The sequence below is a fragment of the Otolemur garnettii genome, unplaced genomic scaffold, assembly GCF_000181295.1.
Source record: "Otolemur garnettii isolate 467f Iridium unplaced genomic scaffold, OtoGar3 scaffold00108, whole genome shotgun sequence".
Taxonomy (NCBI): Eukaryota; Metazoa; Chordata; class Mammalia; order Primates; family Galagidae; genus Otolemur; species Otolemur garnettii.
In genome coordinates, this window is record NW_003852503.1 from 1,591,848 (window position 1) to 1,607,392 (window position 15,545).

Below are 15,545 nucleotides of genomic sequence, written 5' to 3' on the forward strand. Positions count from 1 at the left end.
ACAACCCGCTCATTCACATATTCATTCAACAAGACAAGGGGAATGTTCACCTGTTGTGCAATGTGCTATACAGACAGTGGACGTGACTTTCAAAGTTCCCTCTAGTTCCATGATTGAAGATTTAGTCATTTACATTTATAACAAGTAGATACAATATTATATCAAAATGGGCCAGTATATCAAATGTAAAAAAACACCACAGGACTCAAAGAAAGCCTAAGTGAAAATATTCAAAGTTCAGGAGGAACTTTCTGTGAATAATCACAAATGGCAAATATAAAGAAAAGGAACGATGGACGTGATCACATTCAAACAGACTGACAAATTTGTACACGTATATGCCAAAATCAGCCTAAAGTTAAAAGACAAAAGAAACTCTGGGCAAACGCTTGGCACATATGTGACTGAGGGTTAATATTTTTAGTACTTTAAAGCGTTCTGTGCAATGAAAAGACAAACAGGTTAAAGGGAGATGGGTGAAGGGAAAGGCAACTCGATGCCTGAAAGAAATACAAATGGTTAATGAAGAAATTAAAAATGTATCACCAATGATGAAAGAAATGCAAATTAATGCAACTCTGAGATACCACTTTTGGAATATCAGATTGGCAAAGACTAAAACGAATGGAAATACCAAGGCAGGCAAGGACAAGGGGAGGAAGCAAGCACTCTCACAACTCTCTCATTGGTGTGTGGATTGAAACACCCTTTCCGCATGATAATTTGGACTCTGGACCCAGAAGTCTGGTTTCTAAGACTTTATGTGAAGAACGTTAGCCACGATGTTATTCTTAAATTGAAAAAGCAGTAATAATCTCAATGTCAAATGTGAATAGATCAGAGAGATAAGAGATACATACTTGTGGGTGGTGCCTGTGGCTCAAAGGAGTAGGGCACTGACCCGATATGCTGGAGGTGGTAGGTTAAAGCCCAGCCTGGCCAAAAACTGCAACAAAAAAAGAGATGCATACTTGCAATGCTATCCTTAAAAGTAATTATGAAAAGCATGGCCAGGTGAGTGGTGTATGGATGTAATCCCAACACTTTGGGAATCTAAGGCAGGGGGATCCTTTGAGGCCAGGACTTCAAGACTAGCCAGAGCAACAGAGTGACCCTGTCTCTACAAAACATAGAAAAATTAGCTGGGTGTGGTAGTGTACACCTGTAGTCTTAGCTACTGGGGAGGCTGAGGAAGGAGGACTACTTGAGCCTGAGAGTTGGAGGCTGCAATAAGCCATGATGATGCCACTGCCCTGTCTCAAATAAAATGAAATGGATTGCTGGGCACAGTGGCTCACACCTATAATCCTAGCACTCTGGGAGGCCAAGGCAGACAGGTTGCTTGAGCTCAGGAGCTAGAAACTAGCCTGAACGAGAGCAAGACTCCCACCTCTACTAAAAACAGAAAAACTAGCCAGGTGTTGTGGCAGGCACCTGGCTACTCAGGACTGGGTACAGTGACTCCCACCTATAGTCCTTGTACTCAGGGAGGCAAGGCAGATGGATCGCTTAAGCTCAGAAGTTACCTGGCTAAGCAAGAGCGAGATGCCATCTCTAAAAATAGCTGGGCATTGTGACAGGTGTCTGGGGAGGCTGAGGCAAGAGGGTTGCTTGAGCCCAGGAGTGTGAGGTTGCTGTGAGCTATGATGCTATGGCATTCTACCGAAGGTGACAAAGTGAGACTCTGTCTCAAAAAAAAAAAAAAAAGAAAAGAAAAAGAAAAAAACAAATAAAATGAAATAAAACAAAAAATCATTATCTGTTATAGAGAGATTTAGCATATTATCAGAACAGTATATAAAATGCATGTTAATATACATAGAGTAGTTTGAAGAATATAAACAACATATTGAAGTGGGAAATATTAAGACCAATTTACTTTTCTTTTGACTTTATATTTTGTAATTTTTATATAATGCCCCTGGATACTTCTGTATTGTAAAAACAACCACCATTCAAATTATAACTACTGGTAACTTTATCATCAAACCATCCTTTACTTCCGATTTCCAAAAGAGAAGACATGTGTTAAAAACTTAGAAACGCAAAAAGAGCTCTACACACACAAGTGCCATCAACTAGCAAACAAATATTTGGAGCACCCACTGTGTGTAAAGGCTTATAGAAAATACAATGAGAAAATAAAAACCACGATAACTCCTTGCTTTGAGAGAACATTTAATATGTGGTAAAAGAGTGACAAGGAATTCAAGACACTGAAGTTATGGAAATCCGGGCAAAGTGTTCGGAGAATGGAAAAAGAACTAATTCCACTTGGTGATGAGATAAACATGGATTTTTTTCAAGGAAGTGGTATTAAAGTTCAATTCTGAAGGATAACTGGGATATCCACGGGCAGAGATAAGAATCATAACCAAAGACTCGGTGTAGCTAAATAACTATAGTGATAGGCAAGAATGGAAAAGGAAGAATCCAAGATACTCAATTCTGATATGAGGACAATTGATGCTAGTACATGGTGGGGGGAGAGGGAAGGAGAAAGGGGGATGGGGAGTCACAGTGTGCGACACATCTCTTGGAGGTGGGACACAATTATAAGAGGGACTTTACCTAACAAATGCAAAAATAATAACGATAATAATAATAACTACAGTGATAGATAAAGGTACCTAAGGTGCTCTGGGAAGTGTAGGGTATGCCAGTGGAGGGCTCAGGAGGTTGATGAAAGATGAAATGAGTGATGAGGTTGGAGCCAGACGGAAGGCAGCCTCGGGGGCTGTGCCTGGTGTCAACTGTATTTGTAGGCAACAGGGACCAAATTCAAGTCTTGAAGGAAGGATGGTAATCTGACTTACTTGGCTGTGAGAAGCATACTCTGAGAGTAAAGAGATTACATCATTACTGTGTTTCCCTGAAAATAAGACCTACCCCCAGAATAAGCCCTAGCAGGATTTCTATGCATTTGTTAAATATAAGCCCTACCCCTATAATAAGACCTAGTGATGGGCATGGCTATGAGCATATCTGCATAGCCATGCCCTGCATTTCTGCACAGAGCGGTAAGGAACACTGGAATACCTTTTAACTGCCACAGCTCCTTTCTCCAGCTGTTTGCACTTGCAAGGGCGGTAACCGGGTCACAGGCATCCTATTGTGCACAGGCAAACGGCTAGGGGAAAGGAATCCACGCATCACTAGTGCCAGCCTCACCAACAAGGTCGGCTCCCCCGTCAGATTCCAGAAGAAGATGACTTAACTGTATTTGAATAAATATAGATTGTTGTATTATACTTAATAAAAATAAGACAGCCCCTGAAAATAAGCCCTAGTGTGTCTTCTTGAGAAAAAATAAATGTATTTTTGGGGAAATATATGTCTTATTTTTGGGGAAACTCGGTAGATTACAGGGCTGGGCCCAGTGGCTCATGACCTATTATCCTAGCACTCTGGGAGGCCAAGGCAGGTGAATTGCCTGGCATTAGGAGTCTGAGACCAGCCTAAGCAAGAGGGAGACCCTGTCTAAAAATAGAAAAACGAGCTGGGCATTATGGCCAGTGCTTGTAGTACCAGCTACTTGGGAGGCTAAAGCAAGAAGATTGGTTAAACTCAAGAGTTTGAGGTTGCTGTGAGCTATGATGCCATGGCACTCTACACAGGCAATACAGCAAGATTTTGTCCAAAAAAAAAAAGGAAGAGATTAGACTATTCAGCCACAGAAAGCAATGATGTACGGATACATGCTACAAACTGAAGTTTGAGAACATCACTCTAAGTGAAAAGCTAAACATAAAGTCTATATAGTATGATTCCATTCATATGGAAGTACAGAATGGAGAAGTCTATAGAAACAGAACGTGGGGGCCTAGGGCTGGCATGCGGGGTGGGCGTGGGTGGGGAATGCCAGCTAGTGGGCGTGGGGGTTCTTTTGGAGGTGACGAAATGTTGAAAGGTTGACTGTGGTGATGGTTGCATAACTGTGAATTTACTGAAAACCACTGAATAGTACACTTTAAATGGGTGGATTATATCACAATGAAGCTGTTGAAAGTGGGGGAGATTATTCAAGTGACTGTTGTCCCAGGCCAGGCAAGACAATTGAAGGGTTTAAATTAAGACCCTTTTAAGAGTCATGGTAAAAGGGAGGAGGACATGTCAGAGAAGCCATCAGGGCAGAAGTGACCACATGCAGAGGGAAAATAAGGAATAGAAGGGGCTGCGGAAGTTTCCAGCGTAAATGACTAGGAGAGAAGGTTGGATGGGAAACCATTATTACAAATCTCTTTTCATGCCATGAATGTGTGGAACTTAGCCCATCCCAGGAAGAGAAAAAACAGAGTAAGAAGTGCACATTTGGAGATGACAGTCCTGTTCCTGGCAACATTGGCTAAGGGCAACTTTTGACAGGTGATGACCACCGTTAATGATATTGAGCACTAGTGAGCAGCACAGAAATGGTCCTAACGAAGGCCTAGAAACAAACATACTTAGGAGAATTTAGCCAGAGAAAGAAGTTAAGACTGCAGCCAGCCGGAAGAAACAATTCTCTAGCTGCACACAATATTCTTGGCATTTACCGGGGCTGACTACTTACTGCTCCAAGCACACATTTTTGTAAGAAGAAGTCCTATCATTGCTGTCATCGAGGTAAGGTTTACAAAGACTGCTCAACAGATGAAGGGGAGTGATTGGCTCACAATCACTCACAAGACTACCAATGTATTTTGCTTCTGTGTACCCAAGAAGGCACAAACAGAAAGTGGAACTCTCGGCTAATGAAATCAGAGGGTTAAAAGAAATCATTGGAACACGCCAGAGTTAACAGATGCGAAATAAATGCATGACCAGGTACATTTCAGACCAAAAAGATGGCTGAGGAAAATAAAGTACAAACTGAAAAGCAGACCGCCTTCCAAAGCCCAATGGTCAGTTCCCCAGATTTGCATCCTGAGGTTAGTCAATTTAAGCCTCAAGGAGGAAACAAAGGAAGTTTGCATGTCATTGTCATAATGCCCCTGGATGTAAACTACTACCACGCAGTAGGGAAGAAGAAAAAAAAGTTGAGGTCGCTGCAGGGAAGCTATTACGAAACAAAGAGGCTCCTGGTCTCAGGAGAAAGGGTCCAAAAAAAGATCTGAACTGAAAGATAAATCTGCACTACAGTGGAAGAAGCATCTGAGTCTCTTCAGTGGAATTTTCCTACAAGACCCTACCGAAATGTAGAAGTCCAGGCCTGGCTCCCCCCAAGACAGAAGGCACCGTGCTGGAGCAAGGACCAGTTCTTACTCATCTTTTCATTTCTAGCCCAGGAGGTGCTCAGGAAATGTTAGCTGAGTGATCAAATAAACGAATTAAAGAGACAGTAGGAAGATCAATCCAGGGGGAACTTAGGAAGAATACTAAGGGTCTTGTGCACCAAATATCCTTAGCCTATGGTTTGTGGGGGTCTGTGAGACATGGAATCTGCCGCTGTATCCTGGCCTCTCAGAGATGAGGGTGCTGGTGCCCTGCCCAAGGTTACACTCCTGTGAATGGTGGAACAAGTTCTGGCCTCTGGTAAAGTGGTCAAGTGACCATACCCATGTGGGCCAGGGAGATGGAAGAGTTCCAGCAATGAAACCAAAACACAGACAGGGGAGGTTGTTCATGTGAAAGGAAGGGTCACACTCACGACAGTGGTCTTGTCTCCTAAGGACACTTTCGGAAAAATTATAATCAGTGTTCTCTGAATCCATTTAGAGTAGCGGTTCTCAACCTGTGGGCCCCATAGGAGCTGCATTAAAGGGGTGTGGCATTAGGAAGGTTGAGAACCACTGATCTAGAGCATAAATTTTCAGTTAGCAAAAAGTGAGATCTTTGGCTATGTCTTTTTTTTTTTTTTTGTACAATGCCAAACACAAAACACTAAAGTTTTTCTTTCTTTCTTTCTTTTTTTTTTTGAGACAGAGTCTCACTCTGTTGCCCTGGGTAGAGTGCTGTAGCATCAAAGCTCACAGCAACCTCAAACTCTTGAGCTCAAGCAATCCTCTTGCCTCAGCCTCCCGAGTAGCTAGGACTACAGGCACCTGCTACAACACCTGGCTATCAATAAAGATTTTTAATAGCAGCTAACATTTTAAGTGGCTGTAATGTGCCAAACCCCTTCTTAAGTGCATTAACATGAATTATCTCATTTAATACTGACAATCCTTATAACAGCCCTCTGAGGCAGGTGTCATTAGCCCCATTTGTAGATGAGACAGGTAAAGGCTTGGGGGAAAGTAAAGTAACTGACCCACAGTCATACAACTAGTAACCAGCTGAACCATCTGCATCTCTCCCTTGGGGTCTACCACACAGCTAAAGAGAGGGAGCTCCTTGCCATGAAGCAGCCATTTATCCCCAGCTACAGTAAAGAGGTACCGAGTGAGAAATACAGCCCACCTCCTATAGGGGGCAGTCTCCAGGTCAGACTTGGGACTCAGCACTCAGCTCCCTAGGTTTGCATTCACTGGGGCATGCCCTCCCAGCCTTTGAATATTGTCATAGGTATAGCTAATGTTCCACTCATGCTTAACCAGATGGTGAACAGATAATGGGTTATTTGGGGTTGGTTTTTCCCTTGCTCTGTTTCCCAGACTGGGCAATCAAACTCAACACAACCTCCAACTCCTGGGCTCACACCATCCTCCTGCCTCAGCCTCCCAAGTAGATCAACCCACACCCCACCTCCTCTCTTCAGCCCTTCTGGATTTCCTTTGCCCATTACTACCTCTCTCTAGTCTCATATATTTTTGGTAATTATACAGTTGACCCTTGAGCAATATGGATTTGAACTGGGTGAGTCCACTTATATGTGGATTTTCTTCCACTTTCTGCCTCCCTGGAGACAGCAAGACCAACCCCTCCTCTTCCTCTTCCTCCTCAGCCGACTTAAGGAGATGACAGTAAAGATGAAGGCCTTTAAGATGAATCATTTCCACTGAATAAAAAGTAAATACATCCTTTCTTCCTTATGATTTTCTAAATAATATTTTTTCCATTTGCTTACTTTATTATAAGAATACAGCACATAATTCATATAACATACAAAATACATATTAATTGAGTATGTTAGCAGTAAGGCTTCTGCTTAACAGTTAGTTCCGAGTAGTTAAGTTTGGGCAGTCAAAATTTATACATGATTTTCAACTGCTCAGAAGTTGCCATCCCTTGGCAGGTTTCGGTGGCTCCCGCCTGTAATCCTAGCACTATGGGAGGCTGAGATGGGTAGATTGCTAGAGCTCAAGAGTTTGAAACCAATCTGAGCAAGAGTGAGATCCCATCTCTAAAAAAACAGCTGGCTGGGCAAAGTGCCTCCCACCTGTAATTCTAGGATTCTGGGAGGCCGAGGCAGGTGGACTGCCTGAGTTCACAGGTTTGAGACCAGCCTGAGCCAGAGTGAGACCCTATCTCTAAAAAATACCTGGCTGTTGTGGCAGGTGCCTGCAGTCCCAGCTACTTGGGAGGCTGAGGCAAGAGAATCATTTGAGTCCAAGAGTTTGAGTTTGCTGTGAGCTATGACACCATACCACTCTACAGGGAGTGACAAACTAAGACTCTGTCTTAAAAAAAAAAAATAGCTGGGTGTTGTGCTGGGCTCCTGTAGTGCCAGCTACTAGGGAGGCTGAGGCAAGAGGACTGTTTGAGGTCAAGAGTTTGAGGTTGCTGTGAACTATGATGTCACTGCATTCTACTGAGGGTGACAAAGTGACTCTGTCTCAAAAAAAAAAAAGTAAGAAAAACAAGAAGTTGCCACTCCTAAACTCCACCTTGTTTAAAGGTCAATTATAATTCATATCATGAAATGCTGTCTTCATAAATTACCCTAGAGTAATTCTCAAATTTTTCCTGAGTATTAGTTTTCTCTTTTCATAGGCAAAGACCTGTCTTCTGATGGCTTTGGACTTGGAGCAGGTAAGAACATGAACTCTTAATTGACTTTGAGCAAATTACTTAAGATTCTGTGCTTTAGTCTATTCTCTTGTAAAACCCAAATAATTGGTATCTATTTCCAAAAATTGCTACGAGTTTATATATAATATTTAATATTCCTGTCATATAGGAAGTTATTGTATTAATAGTAAACATTATTTTCATGTCCTTTTCATCATCACCATTACTATCAAAAGTAATCAAATAAAAACATACTACTCGCTGAACTTGAGAAATCACTCTACTTGCCTAAACTCGGGCACAGCAAACTCCATGTAAAGGAACAGATAATAAATATTTTAGGTTTAAAGGCCACAGGTCTCGGTCACAAGAACCCAATTCTGTTGTAAGGTCAAAGCGATTGTTGATAGTACATAAACAAACAGGTATGTCTGCGCTCCAATAAAATTTATGGAATTTCATATAATTTTTCACAAGTCCAATTACCCTTCTTTTCATTTCTTCACAATCCATACAAAAACAGGCATGAATTTGGCCCGTGGGCTATAATATGCCAAGTGCACATCTAAGGTCATGTAAGGTCCCCCATGAGATCTCAGATTAAGGCCCCTATTCCCCAGGAAGGAAGCATTGCTGACCCATTCTCACACTTTCAATAAAAGCAGCGATGATGTACATCAAGGATGCTCTCCCGTATTTCCAGTTTTCTCCTCCTTCTGCAGTCAGAAGCCCACGCTTCCCAGTTTTCCTTCAGTCAGGTAAGGCCAAGTGTTCTGTTCAACATGTGGCAAGTACAAGGACAGTGTAGGTATTCACTTCCAGGAAGGCACATTAAGAGCCATGTCCTCCTACCCTGCGGTCGGCTATAGAGGAGCTGCCCTGAGATCCTATAGCCTGGAGCTCTGAGTCCACTGTCATTGCAGGAGGGCTTCCCTGGAGAGTTTTCCAGAGCCTGAGAGAACTTGGAGTGATCAAGAGCTAAAGTTAGGATGAGTAATGAGTTACACTGTGGAGGCTGAGAGGGTGGACAGCATCGTGGCATAACCCAGCCTATCATGTTTAATCCAACATCCTTCTGCAAACATAAACCAAGAATCCCTAACAACTCATTTAGGGAACAAATGTCCAGCCTTCTGGACAGTTCAGAAAGAGATGAGAAGTATCTTCAAGTTCTCGCTTCAAAAACTCTAATTCACCTCTTCCACCAATAAGCTTGATGACAATACATCTCAGAACAACCAGAAAGAAGGGTTGTTTTTTGTTTTTGTTTTTGAGACAAAGTTTTAGTTTGTTGCCCTCGGTAGAGTGCTGTGGTATCATAGCTCACAGCAAGCTCAAACTCTTGGGCTCAAGCCATTCTCTTGCCTTAGCCTCCCAAGCAGCTGGGACTACAGGTGCCTGCCACAATGCCTGGCTATTTGTAGAGATGATGTCTCATCCTGGCTCGTGCTGGTCTCGAAACTGTGAGCTCAGGCAATCCACCCACCTCAGCCTCCCAAGTGCTGGGATTACAGGCACGAGCCACTGTGCCCAGCCCTAGGAGGAAGATAGATTTTGAGCCAGAAGCATTCAAGAACCTCAGGCACTCACAATCTCTCTCACCCACAATTTCCATTCTTTCTTTCTTCTTATGGACGACCATCACCCAGCAAAGCAAATGATGTTGTCACTTATTTCAAGCCAAGATACAGTATCCCAAAGTAGAAACCTGGGTGTGAGGTGGGAAAAGGCCTATCCTAAGAACATCTATAGAGCCAGAAATTTCAGCCATTACCGAGTCTCCTGCTCACTTGGGGGAGTTCAATGCTCAGACGACCAACATTGGCCACCCTGGACATACAGGACCATGAGAAAACTCCATTCACATCCCATCAAATAACAAAGTAAATCTCACACTGCTGGCAGGAGGGTGTGCCTGCTGTGCTGTGTTTGTAAATGAATATTTAATATCTTAAAATGAATGTTTATCGTCAGTGTCCCCTGCTGGCTACAGAAGGGCACGAACAGTCCACATCACAAGAGACCTGCTCTGTCAGGACTGTGCGGCCTTTTTCTAAACCATTAGTAAAAAGGAAGCTGAGAGCCCGACTAATCCTCCTAACACTGTCATTTAATTCTGCTTTCAAAACCGCCACCACCACCCAAGCCAAACAGAAGTCACCTACCAAGGCCACACAGCGGGCCAAAAGGTGATTACAAGATTCCAATTCAAGAGTCAAAGCCCAAGCCCTTGGGTGACTCCAACCTTCACTGCAAACAGGTCCATAGTGGGGAAGCCTGGCTCTAAAGGAGGCAAGCAGAGGCCATGCCCAGGGCATCCTCTTCCTCTGGAGCAAATCGCACAGAAAGAACTTCAAAGATGATATACGGCAAGAGCTAAATAAGGAACAGAGTTCCATTCGCCAACAGATTGAAGAGAAAGAGTGCAGTGGGCAATTGACCTTTGGTATCAAATAAAATATGGTTGACCATTAATCTCCATGAAATATGGAGGAGTACCAAAAAAAATGGACTCGATTCCAGTTACCTGGGAAGAATGTGAGTAAGGTTCTCTCCCACAGCCCTCACCTTCCTAAATAAACAGCATGAACGTGGCCCGACTGCTCACTCACCCACTCACACACAGAGAAACACAAAACTCCTCTCATCTGAGGAGACCTTGCCACAGACATGCCTCACCCATTATGCGCCAAGAACTGGACTTTCTCTTCAACGGCTTTTCCCTGGAATCAAATTCTTGCAACACGCTAACTTTTCTGAAGCTCTGTCCCAGCCCCCAGGCTCTGTGGTGACTACACTACCAAGCCACACACACACACACACACGAGGACCAGGAACATGAGGCAAGAGAATCAAGACAGATGTCACTGCAGTCTGCCTCGTCCCATGGGGGCCAAAACGATCTAAGGAGGCAGCAGCCCTATAAAACTGGAGACCTTAGTGGGTAAGGTTCTAAAGCTCTACAGGAATTAGGAATATCTTTATATTACCCAAAGCAAAAAAAAAAAAATATTAATCACACAGAAGTTAAGGAAGATTAGTGAACTTTTATTAAGGGAACAATTATTTGGCCTCCAAATTGCCACATGACCCACAGTCCTACTCTAAGAATGCTCGTCCGTGCTACCTCCTCTCTCCCCCTCTTCCACTGCTGCCCTGTTCTTGCTACCCAAGAAACCAGCACAAAGAATCACGGAATCGTCTTTTGAGACAGTCTAAAGCTCCTGCCCACAACGAGAGAGATTTCTATCTTACAATCCAGCCACTTGTCAAACAGTCATACCATGGTCCTCTTCATCCAAAAAACATACCCAGGGACAAGCTCACAGGTCCATGAGGTATCACATAGGGGCTGCACAAAACACCTTTATTTACCCAACTGTCCAGCCTCTGAACCCCCCAACACATGTCACCTACCCCAAGAAGCCTTCTCTGCCACACTAGCTGAAATGAATTTCCAGAGTCCCTGCTGTTCACTGTGCTGATCTGTCCTTCAGCACTTACTGAAGCATGTGTGTGCCTGCACTTATATGCACACGTGTGGGTGGGTGGGGAGGCAGTGTCTCATTCCATCTGTGAGGCTACCAGTCCCTGCAAGACCAAGGCAATGTCCTTTTGCATTTTTTTTTAAACTCTCACAAATGCCTAGGCACAGGACTGGATAAATAATACTTGATCCACATGTGTAGACTGGAATCCATTATAAACCTGCTCTCAGGAAAAGCAGCTCGGACAGACACGCCCTGCTGTTGCTGTGATAGTCTCCTTACTAAAATAACAGTCAAGCAACAGAAGTCTGCACCCCACTTCTGCACAAACTAGTTGCATGAATTTAATCAAAACATGCTACTACTCTCTACCTCAGTTTCCCTATCATGGGGACACACTAAGAATTGGTTTAGATAATGCAATTGCACATGCTTTTAAAAATCTGAGCAACTGGCCTAATGAACATAAGGCAAAGAAAGCAGAACACGACAAAAGGTGGTACATGGTTCAGCATCACAAACCGGGGAAAGCTTTGTAGTAGAGTAACCAAGAGCAGGTCAATCACTGGGGGAAATTATCCTGCAGCAAATCCAAAGCCTGGTTCCTGTATCTGTGCCCCCTTCAACCTTGCTGTGTCTCAGTTTCCTCTCCTATAAATTGTGGACCTCAATCACAATGCTGTAAAGTCCCCTGTGAGTTAACGAACCCAAAGTGTTCAAAAGGGCACTTGACACACAGTATCTACAAATGTTAGTCACCAGTACTCTTGTTAGCATTTGCCATCATTTTTTAATGTCACCAACACATAGTAGACATTCCAGAATTGTTTCTAGAAATGATTCCCAAACATCATTATATTAACTAATTCCATCCTTTTTCATATGCCCACAGTCGTCTCCAGAACACAGTAACCGATACATCTGATTATCTAGCTTTGGTCAAGTCTCCCTGTTGGGAGAGTAGGGAGTGTCCTAATATTAGCTACTACCAAAAGGAGCCACATTTCAAACCAAAACATTCACAACATAGTTTTGGCCCCTGGGCCAAAATGGAACAACATATCTGTATTTAATGAGATGGTGGGTCAAGGGAGCTAATAGTAGCCAGGCAGATGTAAGTGACAAATTTTCCCCAGCTTGTAAAATTTTGTTTAGCTAAAGACGACAGACAAGGTTAGCAAAATTGCAGTTCACAGCTTAACACTGCTTTTCTTGTTGAAATGCATCAAGAGATACTCAAAGCACATTTTTAAAGGCAAACATTCTTGCATGTCCCTGAGCCAAGAGGCATTCTGCGTTGAAGTGATGTCTCATCCTGAATGACAGCCAAGCTACCCCTCAGTCCCAAGCTGGGTGCATGTGCCAGGGGGCACAGAAGCGATTTCTGATGAACAGCCCAGTGGCCCTGAGCTCCCAGCAGCCCCAGGCCTTCCTTGGAGGCCTCACCCAACCTACAGACCCAGCATGGCCCCACTGAGGAATAAAGGGGCAGCTCTGGCTGCTGATCTGGGCCTGGAATTCCCAGCAACAATCCACTCCGCTAATAGCTTGCAACCCAGAGGGAGCAGGGTACCTAGTTCCAAATAAGCAAGGGCTAAACACAGGAAAGAGTGATATCAAAGTTGGAAGAAATGAACTCCATGCTCCCCACCTCTCAGGGCCTCATAGTTACGGAGAGTTACCCTTGCAGGAACCGAACACCTCTCCTTTGCCGTCCAGACAGTGCCTTTTCAAGACCCACTAGGGAACCCCCTTGCCTACAGACTGATTCCATCAGGCCTTAATCTAGGGAAGTGGTTTCTGGAAAGCAAGATATGGCCTAGAGCTAGGCTGAGACTCCATGCCTTTAACTGCTTGACTTGTATTCCTGACTCTGAAAATCAACCTCCCCCACCCCCCAGAGATGACCAAACACCACCCCACTAGGACAGCCAGCCAATGCAGGCAGGACGCACCCCTGCAGGGAGCTCTCCCAAGCTCATTCTCCTCCTCCCACCTTCCACCCTCTTCGGGGAGAGAAAGCTCCTTCCCCAGCCCAAGGAGCCTTTCTCCTCTGGAGAGGTCTGCAGGGCAGCTGCATATACCATTCTGCAGGGTACCAGACCCCTCCCGGCAAAGTTCTCCAGGCGAAATCTGCAGTTTCCCCGTCAGATAAAAAGCCGGATTCACCCCCCTACCTGATAATTCCTGGGTCAAAGGAGAAGAGGGATAAGCAAAGGTTTTATTTTTTTAAATGAAAGGTAAAAATATTCCAACTACTTCTGCAGCTAGAACACAGCTACCCCCACACCCCAAGCAAGAAATGCCCTTTAATTTCCCAACAGTAAGCCCAGGAAGAGATGCCTGCAAAGCATCGAGGTGTGTGTCTGTGTTGGGGTAGGGGTGCGGTACACTGTCCTGGGGACACCAGGCATCCTAGAAGATGGAGCCTGGGCCCTCAGGGAGATTCCTCTCTAAGAGGTCAGAGGCGCCAGCCCTAAGGAGCTAATAAGGGAAAGTGCCCCCACCAAGCACCTAGGGCAGGTCAGTAGTAAGCAGGACAGCTGTGCCCCTAGCTGCACGCAAGACAGTGCAAAAGGCAAGGGATCTTTCTTTTGAAAGTTCCCTCCATGTGCACCTCCCCTCAGGCCCCTCAAAGTTAGAGAACAGTTTCAGCTGCAGTTTGATTCTCTCCACTGCCCCCCAACTTCCACAAAACCCCTGCTCCCCAAGAAGATGCTGACAGAAAATACCGCAGCGGTGCAGAAGCCGGGGAAGCTAGGGAGAGCACCCCAACTTTGTACAGTGCGCAGTCATCATCTTAACCCCTTACGCCCATCTAATGAGGTGGCATCTCTAGAGAAGACCTCTCAAGGGTCCTGGGGGGAGCACAGGGCTGAAGGAAAGAACAGAAAGGAAGGAGTCTCCTCACCCCTCCTCTACTCACCAGGAGAGCTTGAATCCTTTCATTAGTACAATCACGATAATCCACTGGCGGTGTCCTTAGCATCCCTGTTACAGCTCCAGAGGTCCCAGGACATATTGGAAAAGATGACGAAGTCCCAAAAGAACAGAATCCCATGTAATGAGACTTGAACTCCGAAAGAGAAAGACAGAGACAGAGAGAGAGCGAGAAGACCTGCTATCCCTTCTTTCCCCCTCGCCCAGCTGAAAGCTGGGCTTGAAGGCAAAGGACAGATTCTGCAAACCCAGCCCCGGTCTGGAGCTGCCTGCCTGAGCCGCGGCGCCTGCTGCTGCCAGTTCCCGATGAGGATGGGTAACGCTGGCAAGGCTGCGCTGGAGTTGCCGTCAACAGGCAGGCTAGCCGGCCACCCACCCACCCTCACCTCATACCGGCTTGGGGCTGCCTTAGGGAAGGAAGCCAAGCAGAGCCCAGGAGAAGGAGAGCACAAATCTAGCAGAACCTGCACCTCTCTTCCCCCAGGCGGCAGCTCCCGCAGCTCCATATAATCTCCTAATCAATGCAGTACCCAAGCAAAGCACTGCCAGCCACTTCCGCCCATTTAAAGACACAGCACATGTTTTGTCCCAGGATGGGACAAACGTCAGAGACAGGGCGCGTGAGGTACGGTGGTGCTTGGAAGGAAGAGAATGGGTGCAGAAATAGCTGAAGACGAGAACTTGCACAGGAATCCACCAATGGGTTAAATAACACCAGGGGTGGGGTGTAGAGGAGTTTGGACCCCCAGGTCTTCTGCAAACTTTGGGAACCTTAAACTGAGCCACTAACCTCAGAGGCCCCATGGTGAGTGCCTAGGTGTCCCAGGGCAGGCTGGGCAAGACCACTTTAAATAGTCCCCAGTGAGGCAGGCAAGACTGCAAGCTGGGCAGCCTGTAGCTCACGGAACACACAGTTCTCTCCCCCTGCTGGAGAAACTGCCTGTGCGCACTGTGAAGCAGCAACTTTGGGTGGGGGCGGTAGGACACTGCATTTGGTTTAGCTGGGGCCAGCGATGATTTTAAGGCAGCCACAGAGGCATTGTTTAGGATTTAATAGTACTTTATCGCCAACGCCAGGCTCCAAGGAGACTCAGACCAGGCTCAGCACCGCAGTAAGGAAGGACTGAGATTTTCAACTTTAACTGGATCATGTAATTTATTGGAAAGCGAGGAGTGGCTCCTTCTAAACTGAATCCTCTGGGGCTGAGGCCCAGGAATTCCTCCACTACTAAAAACTTCCCGGGC

At 45.2% G+C, this 15,545-nt stretch overlaps 1 protein-coding gene across 1 annotated transcript in view; it reads right to left on the reverse strand.

Moving 5' to 3' along the window:
- Positions 1–14,813, reverse strand: part of GRAMD1B (GRAM domain containing 1B) — an 88,184-nt gene extending 73,371 nt beyond the window's left edge. Inside the window, exon 1 of the mRNA XM_003796794.3 lies at positions 14,287–14,813. Within this exon, the coding sequence (XP_003796842.1) occupies positions 14,287–14,309 (23 nt within the window). The 5' untranslated portion in view covers positions 14,310–14,813. The remainder of the gene's footprint in view (positions 1–14,286) is intronic.
- Between the last annotated feature and the right edge of the window lie 732 nt (positions 14,814–15,545).